The sequence below is a fragment of the Anabrus simplex genome, chromosome 5 (assembly GCF_040414725.1).
Source record: "Anabrus simplex isolate iqAnaSimp1 chromosome 5, ASM4041472v1, whole genome shotgun sequence".
NCBI lineage: Eukaryota > Metazoa > Arthropoda > Insecta > Orthoptera > Tettigoniidae > Anabrus > Anabrus simplex.
Genome location: NC_090269.1, coordinates 263,814,909 through 263,830,945, shown reverse-complemented (window position 1 = coordinate 263,830,945; position 16,037 = coordinate 263,814,909). Strand labels below are relative to the sequence as shown.

Here is a 16,037-nt window from a genome sequence, read left to right as displayed (position 1 = left end):
CACACTTAATCTTTCTGCAGTTCGAACAGAATTCTGAGGCACTTTAGCCAATGGACTTCCCTTCACTGACCAATGTAAGTCTTACATCGAGAAACACTCTCCTCATGTTTGTAATGATATGACTAAGCATGGCACGTTGTGATAGTCAACTGCAGCCTAGATTCTTAAAGCAGGCCGAATGCTCAAGCTTGATGGCTGAGAGGGGGGGAATTATTAGTGCGGACAAAGTTTCTGGCAGAATGGCCAAGTTTTATAATAAATTTAGTTTATCTTTTTATTCATCACCTATGTGTATTCATAGATAATCTGATCTATCTTTGTGCATAATCCTCCATTATGTATTGATGTTTTCTTCAGAAATCTACTTATAATACTTATAATACCCAATATTCAATTTATACGCAATTCAAAAATTTTGACAGAAATTAATTGTGACCACCTCTTTATTTTATTTTTAGGATTAGTGTTTTGAGTATTGTTTACAACCAAACCACTCTGGTTGTGAATTTATAGTGCACAAAACTGTATATTTTATTCCAGAATTCAGAGGTGATGCAGAAACTGCTTCAGACTTGATACTTACCCTTGCAACTTTGGTTGTTAGAAAAGAGTTCTGTGACAAGGTTGAGGAAGCAGGGGGTGTTACCTTCTTAATGGATGTTTTGGCAAATTACTCTATGAATGAAGTAAGTATCCTGATTAATAAGGAGTATTCTTAAATAAGATGAAAAATTGATTTGATTTGATGGACACGAAAAGTTTGGGACAGTGCTTGCAATATTGAGTTTAATTCTAGAGAATGGAACCTAATGTTTTGCAAATAATTAATGAAGGAATTCCCGTAAGTTAGATTAGTAGAGTAAAATTTTATTTTAAAAATTGAAAATTAAAAAAATCCTTCGCGCATTAGCCACAATAATGTTAGATGTATACAATAATGGTCAAAGTGCATTTTTACAGGTTTGGAAATTGGAGAAGAAATTCTGCTAACCCAGAAATTGGCCTTCTGTTGCTAAACTTTTGAGGCTGGTTAACCTTCTGCATCTCATTTTTCTTTGGATTATTGATAGTTCAGGGTTTAAAGTATTTATACAATAAACTCGGCCTGTTGTAAGCCAGAGGAGTCTTGGCTAGCAAGTTTGAAAATATTAGCCTAACTTTCTCCTAGTCATTCTCACCTACTTTTATCAAGTTCCTTACCATCCCTGGTCAGGTTTGTCATCTTCCGACGTCAGTAGAGTTAGATTTGAGGAATCTAGCGAGTCGTTCATTTTTAAGCCCTTCATGACCCTTCCCTGTCTTTTGTCAGTATCTTCATTCTTGGAAGAACTCTTATCTCCTTTTCATATTCCACTTAAAACCATAATAACCACAGCTGCTATCAAATTGGCCTCAGTAAAATTGACACAGAATGGCAGCCGGTGGTTGTTAATCAGTTATAATTAATGAGTGGTTTCTGTTCTGTGTTGTCTATTTAACTCTCCAAGTGACTCTGGAGTAGACACTTTCCTTTGTCTCTGTTTTCAATCTGCCTCTTGTAGACTACTGATGTCTGATCAATCTTTACTGTTTGCATCCAGGTACACTTTATGTTTGTTGCCATGTGTGGTGCAGGTGTGGGAGGGGCTTGCAAAGCAAGGAGGTAAGCATATACACTCACTTCAAATATTGTAAGCTATTATTATCAGGCTGAGTGTGCAGAAAAGATCACATGCCATAATCCTGCTGATACGAATATTACAGTATAGTCCAGGAGCCAGCAGAGATCTACTGAAAAGTTCTCACATTTTAAAATGTTCTACCTTTTAAGCAATTGCAAACCAAAATGCCAGTTAATGTAAATTATGAAAGCTCTCTGCAATAAAATTAAGATATGCATATGGAAAAAACTTATATGGTACTGCAAATAGCTGTAAAAATGTAAATGTTTGCAATCACCTTTTTACTGCACCTATGCCCATATCCATGAGAGTCATTTAGATACATTCCTTCATGCATTGCCCATCTTGCGTTGAGAGAGAGAGAGAGAGAGAGAAAGGGAGAGAAATTTGTTCCTTTATGCATTGTTCATCTCATATTGCTAGAGTGAGAAAACATTTTCACCTACCATGTTTCATTCACAATCAGAACATTTCAAGATTCACTTGGTTACTGTGAAAATACCATGTTTAATGATATAAATAGAACATTATATATTTTGGGTGTATTAGAATATATTATAAATGATTATGTGAAAATTGCAACACAAATATTCAGGCAGTCACCTAAGACATTCGTCATATGGTTTCTTAAAAAGTAGATGGTACACAGCAGCTCCTTGGTTCTCACACTATATGGTGGACACCTGGTCAGGAGGACACGGACTTAAGGGGAAAGTGACAAAATATAATTCCTTTAATGTGCAAGTGAAGGTCAACTGTAAAAAATTTGTTTACAGGCGATACTCTAGGTATTGTAGCCAGCACATATTTTCTCAGTGTCGAGGCATCGAAAGTTGTTCATTCCACCAATATGACCCCCAAGTGGAGTGACTTTCATGATCCACAGTGTGAAATGTATGGAACGTTTGGCAGAAATGCAGTATTTCTATGTTTTGTATGTGCCCCAATAAAAGAGTCAGCTCACCAAAAGAACTCATCTCATTTAATTGTTTCTGGGTGGCTTGAGAGGAGAAACCCATGTCCGTCACCTATTCACATCGGACTTCGACAAAACTTGAGTAATGCGCCGGGAGTTGTATCTTGGCAGCTTAATTTGTTCTACGCAAGTGAACTTACAAATAAATGCATGTCTGGTTTTAACATTGATGCTTTCACTCTTTCACTGCTGGAAATTTCTAATTAGCAAACACATTGTGGTTGCACAAATATTGAACCAATTATTCAACTCATACTACCCTGGTGAAATTGTGACTCTTACTAAGTTAGTTACAGTCAGTCATTGCTTTCTCAACATTGAATACGGACACAGTTTATAACATAGTACATCGCACACTCTCTCCATATGAAAACCAGACATTCATAGACATGATATGGGCTTTTCAACTTATGCCGTTGGTTTTCTGTGATTTCCCATTTTCACACCAGGCAAATGCTGAGGCTGTACCTTAATTAAGGCCACGGCTGCTTCCTTCCCATTCCTAGCCCTTTCCTGTCCCATCATCGCCATAAGACCTATCTGTGTTGGTGCAACGTAAAGCAGTGTAGCAAAAAGAGCTTATGTCTTGTCAAGAAAACAAGGTGAAACTCTTTATGTTTCTCAGAGAACTTTGTTCTGCGTCTTCAGAAGAAAATCTTGACTGTTCCCAAGGAAGTCTTCTACAATAATGAGGGTTTGAATTTAAGAATGCTTTACCGTTGGAGAACTGTAGTGGTACGTTTGTTCATCACCAGGTGGCTCGCTGTATGCTGGCACAGCGCTCCAAGCAGGAGCTGCCGACAACATGCTCTATCACACCGTGTGTGCTAGAGAAGTATCGACATCAGACGAATCAGGGACGAATGTGGTAGAAGAAAATAGAAACTAATAAAATAAAATAAATGCAACCAAAGGCACCAGGATAGAACCGAACAGAGCTGAAGAATGGAAAGGAAGTATGTGGAGAAAATCTGAGGATGATAGTGATGTGAAAGGGGGAGGGCGGGCATAACCGGTGTACACATGCTATGAAAGTATGACATTAAACATAAAACACAGCTTGGAATGAACCAACTGGTGATGACGAACATATGTTGGCAGCTCCCTCTTGGAGCGCTGTGCCAGCATACAGCGAGCCACCCGGTGATGAACGAGCATACCACTACAGTTCTCCAACGGTAAAATATTCTTAAATTCAAACCCTCATTATTGTAGAAGACTTCCTCGGGAACAGTCAAGGTTTTCTTTTGAAGACACGGAGCAAAGTTCTCTGAGAAACATAAAGAGTTTCACCTTGTTTTCTTGACATGGCATAAATTCAAAAGCCCATATCATGTCTATGAATGTCTGGTTTTCATATGAAGAGAGTGTGTGATGTAATATGTTATAAACTGTGTCCATATTCCATGTTGAGAAAGCAATGACTGACTGTAACTAACTTAGTAAGAGTAACAATTTCACCAGGCTAGTATGAGTTGAATAATTGGTTCAATATTTGTGCAACCACAATGTATTTGCTAATTCGAAATTTTCAGCGGTGTTTGGTCTAACAGTGAATCAAAACATTACACCAGCATAAGTACAGGTGTGTTTTTTGCTAAACTTGAATAAATGTAGTGTTTCATAAAATGTTTTGTTTTAAAGCCATATCAACCTTATTTGTGTCAAGGTGTAGGATATCAGTTATTCTAAGGGACAATAATTACTAGCCAGTAAGTGAACAGCAACCCCCTTCTTGTATTATTACTATGAAAATTATGTCAAGATAAACAGCTAACTTTTCCACAGCTTTTTGTGATGGAATGCTGAGATCTTACCTCTTTTTTTCCTTACAAAACTTTAGAACATTGTATATGACCTTTCTGCTCTGAGAATGGATCACTTTTGTGTGATTTCTTTGAAGGCATTTCCATTCTGTAAAGAGCTGTAGTTCCATTAACCAACACAGAAGTATGAGGCATGTTTTTTAAGTAAGGGCTGTTTTGTTGTAGACACTAGTAGTTTGCATGTGCATCGCAACGAGCGTGTGTGTTGTGTGCCGGCATGCCTCAGGAACAATGGTGCTCAGTTTCAACTCTGTTGCTAACCTGTACGGTTCTGTTCTGTGCTTGCGCAAATGTTCAAGATTATCGACTCGCCCGCCCCTTGCGAGGTTCGGTCAGATAAATGATTTTTGTCTGTAAGGAACCTGTCTGCTGCAGACATTCATCTGCGAAGTGTACGGTGCTAATGCTATGAGTGAAGGCAAAGTGCGTAAGTGGGTACGAAAATTTAAAGATGGCTGTGACAACGTTCATGATAAAGCCTGCACTGGTCGCCCATCTCTGATCACAAACGATTTGGTGGCTTCATTTGAAGTGAAGATTCGTGAGGACAGATGCTTCACAATAACAGCTCTCTCAAATGCCTTTCCTGACATGTCTAGGTCAGTGCTTTACAAAATTGTTTCTGAAAACCTAAACTTTAGGAAACTGTGCTCCTGTTGGGTCCCCTAAACTCCTAACGGAGGACCACAGAAACAAAAGATTTGAGTGTTCAATGATGTTTTTGACTCATTATGCTGAAGAAGGTGACATGCTGTGTCAGATCGTAATGGGAGGCGAAACATGGGTTTCGCATATCACGCCTGAATCAAAGCAACAGAGCATGGAATGGAGACACACACATTCGCCTGTAAAGGAGAAGGCCAAACAGACTCTGTTCCAACACAAGATCATGGCATCCCTGTTTTGGGATAGGCATGGTGTTTTGTTGGTCGACTTCATGCAACGAGGAACCACTATCAATGTGGAAGCCTGCTGCCAAACCTTGAGAAAGCTACGCAGAGCGTTACAAAACAAAACATGCCAACAAAGGGAATTGTCCTTCTCTGTGAAAATGCAAGGCCTCACACTGCAGCTCAGACCCAAGGTTTATTGGACACTTTTGGCTGGGAAGTTTTAGACCACCCACCCTACAGCCCTGACCTTGCACCGAGGGATTACCATCTGTTCCGCCATCTTAAACATCACCTCAGTGGCAACCATTACAATGATGACGACAAAGTGAAAACGGCCATGAACTCTTGTTTCACAAGTATGAAGGATTACAGTAACTCTTGATTATCGGAGCAGGCGGCAAGTTTCTATGAAGAGGGTATTCAAAACTTAGTTGTAAGGTATGATAAGTGTTTAAACAAACTTGGCTATGTTGAAAAATAGAGTATGAAGAGGGAGAATATATGCTAGATCTATGCATGAGAAACAACCTGATAGTGAGTAACACTTGGTTCAAGAAAAGAGACTCCCATAAAATCACAAGATATAGCTGGGATGATAAAATAAGTACAGTAATAGATTATATTGTGATAGATTGAAATGTATGGAAAAATGTCAATGATGTTAAGGTCATGCCAAGTGAAGACCTTGGTGGAGACCATAGACTGTTGGTTGCAGTTATTGCAGAGAAAAGACCTCCCAAAGTCTGTAACAAAAGAGTCCCAAAAATAAAAACTTGGCGACTAACCGAGCCAAGTGTAAAGGAAGAATTCGGGGAAGGTGTCCGCAAGTTGTTGCCAAGAGAAGAACTGAAATTGGTAGATGAAGAATGGGATACTCTAAAGACGGTTGTGGTTGGTACAGCAGAAAAAGTATGTTGACCACAGAGTCAAATAAGAAAACCTAAAGAAACTGCCTGGTGGAATGATGATATTAAAAAGACTATCAATGACAGAAACTGTGCAAGAAGATCCTTATATCAAGCAAGAACACGGGGAGATCAACATGAAATAGAGGAGAAGTTGTCACTTTACAGAAAGAAAAAATTACACATCAAACAGTTGGTTGTAGCTGAAAAGCAGAAATGCAAGGAAGATCTGGCTACCAAAATAACGCAGGATGTAAATAAAAAAACTGTTATACAGTATTGTTAAGAATAGAAGAACTCAAAATGAATCTATCCAATCTGTAGAACTTCCTAATGGTGAGGTGACTAGGGATAAGACCAAACTATTACAGGAGTTCCAAAGGCACTTTGAAACTTTGCTGAACTGTTATGAAAGTGTCACCCCATTAGACGACGAACCTTATGATTTTGGCAGCACAAATACCACTAATCTGAGATGGTTGGAAGTAGAGACAGCAATATCTAAGCTGAAAAACAACACATCAACTGGATCAGATGAATTAAGTGTTGAGATGATCAAAGCACTAGGAGAGGTACTAAATAGAATCTGGAAAGAGAATGTAATATCCAATGACTGGAAGCAAGGAGTCATCATCCCATTGTCGAAAAAAGGTGATAGAGAAAAGAAATATACCAACTACAGAGGTATAACTCTGCTGTCACATGGCATCTACGAATCCATCCTTGAGAGCAGGATGAGAAAATATGTTGAACCTATACTTGAGGAGGAACAACATGGATTTAGACCTCACAGATCAACTATAGACTTCATTTTTGCCACCAGAATGCTCTATGAGAAGTATTGGGAGAAAGGTAAAAACACTTATCCTGTTTTTCTGGACATCGAGAAAGCATATGACCATGTACCACGCGGGCATATATGGGAATGTTTGAGACATAAAAAAGTGCCCGATGACATCATAGCACGAGTACAATGATTATATGATGAAACCAAGCGTTGTTTCCAGGTCCAGGATGGAAGGTCAGGTTGGTTTGAAACGAAGAGTGGAGTCCAGCAAGGAAGTTGTCTTTCGCCACTTCTCTTCATACTCATAATGGATGAAGTTTTAAAAGCGGTTAAGAAAAAGGATCCAACAACTAATGCCCTGGTTTTTGCTGATGATGTAATGGTATGGGGTGAGACAGAAGCAGAAGTACAAACTAGACTAGATCTCTGGCATGAAGCTTTTACAACCTTTGGTCTCAAAATCAGCAAAACGAAGACATTTGGTTTGGTGATGAGTAGAAACTCTCCAACTGTTCATCTAAGAATTGGAGGTGAGGAGATGGATATTGCAGACAACTTCCAGTATTTAGGTAGTGTTCTGTCATCAGACAATACCATACATCAAGAGATTAGTAACAGAATACAGAAAGCTTCCAAATTCTATCACGCTGTACGTCAAATACTTTGGGATGAAACATTTCTGTTAGTTTCCAAGATCAGCTTGTACAAAATATATCTAGTACCTATACTGATGTATGGCCTGGAAGCAGCAACACTTACTGGACCTACAAAGAGTCGTCTTTGGGCAACAGAAATGAAGTTTCTCCGTTCTTGTCTACAAAAAACAAAAATGGATAAAATAAGGAATGTGGATATCCCACAACAGCTTGGATTGGAAAGAAGCTTGCTGGAGACTAGAAGTGAAGAGATTACAATGGTATGGTCACATGAAAAGAATGAACCCTCACAGGACTCCTCGAACATACTTTGACCACAATGTTTCTGGGAAGAGACCAAGAGGAAGACCTTGTGATGTTTGGGAAAAACAGACAATGAAGGACCTTGAAATTAGAGATGTAAACTGATGTCACATATATGAGCAGCATCTGTGGATGGATAGAACAAACTGGAGAAGGCTCGTACACAACCGCATCCGGCTTGCTGGAGCGAAGAAATGATGATGATGATACATAGAATCTGCAAATAAATGTGGTGTTTGAAAATCGTCTTTCATTGTGTCGTTATTTTCAAACGGCCCTTACTTTAATAATACGCCTCATAATACAACAAAACAACTAACCACTGGTAGCAATTCATGACGATAATACAGTATTATTCCTAAGACAGTCCTTTAGTGTTGGGACTGTACCTTATACTCTTGAGTTAACAGATTATATCACTGTTTACAATAGAAAGTTCTACTGGCTGCCACCCGAACACTCATCAGGTGCCTAACAACACCATTTATTTGTTTGTTTGTTTGTTTGTTTGTTTATTTATTTATTTATTTATTTATTTATTTATTTATTTATTTATTTATTTATTTATTTATTTATTTATTTATTTATTTATTTATTTATTTATTTATTAGCCAACATAGGACTACTTAGTCAGGTTTATGGAGGTTTTTCTTCTTTTTGTCAGCCCAATTCTGTTTCATCCTTCCTAAACGTAATTTTCTTTCTGCTTCTGGAATCACTCTTCCTATTCTGTGCTTGTTGACTTTTGTCTGTAGTCTAGTGTGTTTATCAATATTTTGAGTGTATTGGTTTTGTATTTTAAATCTTCTATTGTAATATGCAACTCTCTCATGTCTTTAAGTTTTGTGATCCATGTAATATTATTCTTACTCTTACTCTTCCATAATTTTTCAATTATTTTTCTATTGATTCTATTTTCTGGTGACTGTATTAGATGACCTAAGAATGATATTCGTTTCTTTTTCATTGTGCTAGTCACAGATTCTATTTCTTTATAAACTGTCTTATTGGAAGCTAGTCTCTAGACTCCGTTTACTTGATAATTTTTATTTAAACAGGTCCTCACTATTTTCCTTTCTAACTTGAGTACTCTGTCTATTGCAACTGTGTTTGTTGTTTTGAATAATGTTTCACTTGCATATGTAATTTGTGGCTGGGTGACTGTTTTGTAGCATTTCAATTTGGTTGCTATTGAGAGACACTTTTTATTATATGTATTCTTGGTAACATGCTGTGCTGTAACCAGTTTATCTATTCTGTTTTGCCATTCTGGTTTCTCGTTCAGGTTATATGTGATTATTTCACCTAAATATTTAAATTTTTCTACAGTTTTTATTTCTTGGTCTCCCACCTTTATTTTGTTTGCAAGCGGGATTTGAGTTAGCATAATTTCTGTTTTTTCAAATGAAATTTTCAAACCAATATTTTGAGCTATTTCCTGTAAAGATTTTATTTGTTGTTGTGTTTCTTGAATATCATTGGCCAGAAGAGCTAGATCATCAGCAAATCCTAGACAGTTCAAATGTATGTTATCCTTCTGGGTTCCAATTTTTATATTTTTCGAATTGCTCTTGTACCATTCCCCCATAACGTACTCTAGTGCACAGTTAAAAAGAAGAGGTGACAATCCGTCACCCTGTCTTAAACCGGTTGTTACCAAGAATGGTTCAGAAAGTTCTCCTCTGAACTTAATTTTAGAAATTGTATTAGTTAGAGTAAGTTCAGTCAATTTGATTAACTTTGGGTGAAGTCCGAAATGTCTTAAAATTTTTAATAATGATGGTCTGTGGATGGAGTCGTAAGCTTTCATGAAATCTATAAATGTTATTGAAAGGGGCTTGTTTTGTTTTCTGTAATATGCCATGACTAGCTTCAAAGTTATTATTACCAAGCTCGATAGCTGCTGTTGCTTAAGCGCGGCCAGTATCCAGTATTCGTGAGATAGTAGGTTCGAACCCCACTGTCGGCAGCCCTGAAAATGGTTTTCTGTGGTTTCCCATTTTCACACCAGGCAAATGCAGGGGCTGTACCTTAATTAAAGCCACGGCCGCTTCCTTCCCGCTCCTAGCCCTTTCCTGTCCCATCGTCGCCATGAGACCTATCTGTGTCGGTGCGACGTAAAACAACCAGCAAAAAAAAAAAAAAGAAGTTACTATTTGTTCAGAGCAGCTTCTCCAAGGTCTGAAGCCTCCCTGGTATTCACCTAACTCTTGATCAAGTTGTTCTTTAATCCGATTATACAGTGTGTTAGAGAAAATCTTATACATGCAGTCAAGGATGGAAATACCTCTATAGTTGTCTGGATTACTTCTTTCACCTTTCTTATGAATTGGATTAATTATAGCTGTTGTCCATTGTTCTGGGAATTTTTCTGATATCCAAATCTTCTGTAATATCATATGAAGGGATGTCTTGAGTTGCACTGCTGGTATATTTCCACATCTCTGCAAAAACCTGGTCTTTTCCACACGCTTTGTAGTTCTTTTAAGCACTGTTTCAAGTTCTTTTGCTGTAGGTGGGTTTATATTTTCTGGTTTTGTTTTTATCGCGGTATGTGTATCAATAAATAAGAGATTTTCAGGTTAACCACTGTTCAAGAGCTTGCTAAATGCTTCTGCCATGATTTCTGTGTTTTTTTTTTTTTTTGCAATTGTTTACCAAAGGCTTTGTAATAATCTCTAGAATTGGTTTTGTAATAATTTTCCTCAATAGAGTTTATTAAACCTTTTTGTTATTATCTCTTAATTCTTCTAATAGTTCAGGTGAATTCTTTTCTGACATTCTTGAGGTTCATGGCATTTCCTTCTGTTTTGTGGGCTTGAAATTTCAACCAAGCTTGATATCTTTTTTTTTTTCAAGCATTCTATCACAATCAGAGGTCCACCAGGCATGTCTTTTCCTTGGATTTAATGGAGCTAGATCTTCTGCATTCTGTTTAAGAATTGGTATTAGATCATCTAAATGTTCTGTTAGTCTTGTAATTCCTGTTGTTTGCCGATACTGGGCATTCCGGATTAAGTGATGAGGGTCGTATGTCCTTTTCTCTCCATCTCTCTTTATCCTTTTCTTCTTAATGGAGTAAATTTAATCTTGATTTTAATTAAGTAATGATCTGAACCAGTGTCCATTCCCCTTAGAACTTTGACATTGTGGATTTCCTTGTGAAAGAATTTGTCCATACATGCATGCATGCATGCATGCATACATACATACATACATACATACATACATACATACATGGTCTAGCTGCCATTCTCCTTTTGTCCAATCAGGATGTTTCCAAATTTTAAGTTTGTGTGGTTTTCTTTTAAAATATGTAGATTTGGAGATTAGTCCATGGGTTCTGCAAATTTCTATTGAGTTTTTGGCCATTTCTGTTAGTATGTTTATGAGGAGCCCTTTTTCGTACTACGTCTCGATACTTCTTTTCCTTACCCAGTTGAGCGTTAAAGTCCCCTATAAGGATCTTGATGTTATTCATATTTATTTTATTCATTGTCTGAACAAGGAGATCCCAGAAATTATTGACTTCTTGTAGAGTTTTTGTTAGGAATTTTTTTTTTCATTGGTAGTGGCATGAGCATTTATGATGGCGTAAAGTTTGTTTGTGGTTTGTGAAGTTAGAATTGCAATTCTCGGTGAGATGGCTTTAAAACCAATTACGGAATCCATTATTTTCAAATTTACTATAAATCCTGTACCAAATTAGGGGCAATGTTTCATGACCCTTTGGTCTGGTTTCCCATTGTACACTCTATAACCTTGAGATTCAAATGGATCTCCTGTTAAATTTCTCATTTCTTGAATCCCTACCACAAGATATTTTGCCTATCTAATTCATCTGTGAAGTTCTTGAGCTTTCCGGTTTTCGGTAAGGAGTTTATATTGTGTGTCACAAAGTAGTTAATATGCTTATGTTTGATTCTATGTTTGTATGTTTGGTTATATGTATGTATTTTTGAGTGTTCATATTCATTCTTGAATCCTATGTAGTCTTCTCCATTCTTAAGGGGTTGGACGGTGGAATTCGTTTACTAAAAAACTTTTCCATATCTATCAAAGGTTATCGACCTTAAGTGGAGCAAGCTCCAATTTACAACTACGATTGTTAGCCGCAGAGGATATTTATTCAGCCACCACTAACATGTGAAACAGACACTGTTAGGGTACCGCCACTAACATATGAAACCGTCGTGCCCTTTATTGCCTCAAGATGTTTATTTTCTGGCTGTAATTTTACAGCTTTAAGCCAACCCTCCTCTTTTTTCCGGGCTTGGGACCGGCAACAGCAACTACTGAGCTACTCAATCCACCCAGCAGATTTGTTTGTTTGTTTGTTTGTTTGTTTGTTTGTTTGTTTGTTTGTTTGTTTGTTTGTTTGTTTGTTTGTTTCCTACAAGACGACAAATGTTTTATTCCCCCTTCAGAGTTTCCCACTCTCCCTCCTGAATTGTACTCTATTATTCAACATTGTTACTGTTAGATATATGGTATTAGACATTATGATACTCTTCTGTTACATTTTGAAGTAATTTTAGTTTATAATTTAAATTTCAGAAACTTATCCGGTTAAGTCTAAAGCTGTTGAAAGCTTTAACTGGGAGTGATGATGTCAAAGATAAAATCATAAAGGCTGGTGCTGCACCTCTTATTACAAATGCAATGTACATGTACAGGGTAAGTATTAAGCTTCCTTTATTGAATTTTGACTCTGAATAATAGAAAAATACACTATCTACTAAAAGGTAATTGGACAGTTATGACGGTAAGTAATTTGACTGGGCCGATGACCTGCGATGTTAGGCTCCTTAAAACAACAAGCATCATCATCATCAGTAATTTGACTTGTGTAGTAGGTAATGGGACATGTGCAGGCTTCTTACATCTTAATGGGAAAGAAAACCAGTTAAAAAGGAGATTGAACATGATGTCAAACTTTTTTTTTTGCAATTTGCTATATGTCACATCAACACAGATAGGTCTTATGGCAGCAATAGGATAGGAAAGGGCTAGGAGTGGGAAGGATTTAACCATGGCCTTGATTAAGGTCATTTTTGTGGTGTGAAAATGGGAAAACTGGAAACCATGTTCAGGGCTGCTGACGGTGGGGTTTGAACGTACTATCTCCCGAATGCAAGTTGACAGCTCAGCGACTCAATCTGCGCAGCCACTCGCCCGGTGTTGTCAAACTTCAGTAAGGGTGTAATCATTAGTTGGCCAATTCCAGGTGGCGTGTGTTTACATTTCTACATTTCTTTTTAACATATATATAACTTACCATCTAAACAAACTGAGATGTATGCATAATAACGTCTGGATGATACTTAACAACCTCCACAAATTTCATTGTTGTGAACCTGATGTATGCAATTTTATAAAATTTTAAACATAGCGATCTGTGTTTACATGGAACGGAGTTTTGACTTTACATACCTTTACGTTTTTCTAAATTCTGCGAATTGTGGCAACTTTTATTAGCAATGTCAAGATATTATTTACAAGAAGTACAAAGGTACATTTTACGAGAGAAAAAAACACCAAATGTCTAAGTTGCGTAATGTGACAGTATTAACAGTATTGAACCTCCCCAACAACCTTTTTGGATTGGTGTTATAACTATAGAAATTCGTGTCAAACGGCTTTATGCCAAAGAACTCTAATTATTTTCATGTGATGCAGCCTTCACTCCTGCACTGGGTATGTGCAATGTCTCCGCTTAGCTGCGCATGCGATGGGAGCTCCCTGGCATGACTGCTCTGAGCCGGCGTGCCGAAGCATTAGTTCTGAATGAGAAGCCATGATGTGCAGAAGTGGAAACGTTTGCTGCGTGATGGCGTGCTATCTTACACTAAACCCTGGGGGAATTTCCCTTTAACGGGGATCTCATCCCGTCGAGTTTGTGGTTGACTTCTACCATTTTCTGTAATTATCTTATTTTTCATGAAAGCTTCTTCTGGATTCTTCGTGGAGAGAGTAAGTTCAGCTGCCTCGTGGTAAACACTATCAACAATGACCAGGTTTGGATTTTCTAAAGTGTAGTGTCTAAAAAAGGCACGTACCTGTGCTATTATTTTCTCATACCCCGTGAAGAAAAGTTTGATGTATTGCAAAAGTACTTTCATATGGACGAGCATATTAATAATAATAATAATTGTAACCGTTCGACTTGGAGCGCGTACATAAATAAAAATAATAACAAATGTTACCGCTGTTCGGGACAACTACGGTTACACATAAATAACAATAATATAGAAATAATACAGGGAACACTTCCAGGCCTAAAACTGACAACTAAGACAGGATGTGGAAGCTGCGGGAAGCCCTTATCGAGGTACATGGAACGTATGACGTTATGGGGGAGAAAAAATTTACAAGAAACACCCTCTAGCTCAACTATATTAAAAATGACAAGAAAGTTTTACAAAATACAGTTCCACGACACGGAAACAAGACATACTTAAGTAACTTAACATAAAACTTGTTTTAACAATGAAGGTGATGCTACATTAAAGGTATAGTTTAAAACGAAAATATTTAATGGATGAAAGACTTGAAACTACGGCAATTGGAACCTAGGGTAAACTCGGACACATCAAATTAAACTTTAAAATGACATTAAGCGAAGAAATAATGAAACACAAAAGGAATTAAACTAAATGAAACGAAACCAGAAACATTGCAAAAACACTGAAATAACACATACCTCGGAAAGGCAGGAGCTCCCGAGGGTAGCCCTCGAGCGCGAACGCTCGCTAGGGCGGTCGGATGGAAAAGACGCCGAGCTCACGCATCATTTTTCCCAAGCCGGCAAGAAGACCGGAAATGGCCCGATTACAATCAACCAATAAGATCAAACTTACCCTAGATTCCTGGACCTTTTGCCAATAGGAAATCTCGTTACCATATATGGTAATTTTAACATCGTTCGCAATTACACAAGTTCTGGAACATTACGATTACAACACCAAAATTTCATCATAGGAAACCGCACGTGTGGTACAGGTACAGGATGCTCCAAAATAAATCACCTTACAAATTTTACAACAGATTAAATAAAAACTACATTTAAAAAAATCACTTCAAAACACTTTTGCATGTTGAAATGTTCATACAGTTCAATGTTTCTTGATGTTTCCATAATTAAAAAAAAATTTTACAAACATATTTCAGTTACACAAAATTCCAGTAGAGTCCAGAGTTGCAAAAAAAATTAAATCCTTCAGACAAAAAATAAAAAAATTAAAATTTACATTTCCAAACACACAGTAGTTTCAGTTCTCTGTCCCACCAACCGGTGACAATAATGATGATATCATAGAATTTGGACTTGGCGTTGTGAGAGCTAATGTGTTTCAAAAGATGGGTTCTTCTAACCAATAATTCTTCGGAGCATGGAAAATGCACGGTGGACTGGTTTTGAAAATTTAATTTTAAATTTAATTATTTTCATTTTTGGCCCGTATTGTAATATTTTCTTGTGAACCAAGGTGTCTTTTACAAGGTATTGAGCTTATCTCCTTTTTCTTTTTGGAGTTTCCTGTCTGTAATTCTGTGTACTTTTCTGCTCTGTTTGGTACGCTTTCTTTTCTCTGGGGGTTTTCGAGATATTTTTCCTTGCTGCTGTTTCTATTCCTCCTCACTCGGGAAGGAGGCTTTGTGTTGTTTTGGGTTACCTTAGCAACGGGATGTTGATCGGATTGTTGTTGGGAATTGGATTGAGTGAACCGATACGCGTGCTTTGCGTTGTTCTATGTTAATGTTTTTGGTTTGGTGTATCTTGTTGATGATATTTGATTTTCGTTAATCCATTTTCGCCACCCTTTTTTTTTTTAAAAAAACTTCTTTTTCGTTTGGTTGCAGAGCATGTGTAAATTTCTCTGATAAATTATTACTTATCTTGGGAACAGTCCCTTGGTGGTAATGGTATTAATTACTCGAGGTGATGAAGACGAAGTGATCTCCTCAACATCTAGCTGAACTGTAATATTGTTTACTGGAACTAAAAGTTTGCTTAGTTCATTTTATACCGG

At 37.4% G+C, this 16,037-nt stretch overlaps 1 protein-coding gene across 4 annotated transcripts in view; it reads left to right on the top strand.

Moving 5' to 3' along the window:
• LOC136873973 (armadillo repeat-containing protein 6 homolog) overlaps positions 1-16,037 on the top strand; it is an 85,459-nt gene that overhangs the window by 32,700 nt on the left and 36,722 nt on the right. For all 4 annotated transcript variants that reach the window (XM_067147376.2, XM_068227613.1, XM_067147374.2 and 1 more), the window contains exons 4-5: positions 541-686; positions 12,565-12,684. In XM_067147376.2, coding sequence (XP_067003477.2) covers positions 541-686; positions 12,565-12,684 — 266 coding nt within the window. The remainder of the gene's footprint in view (positions 1-540; positions 687-12,564; positions 12,685-16,037) is intronic.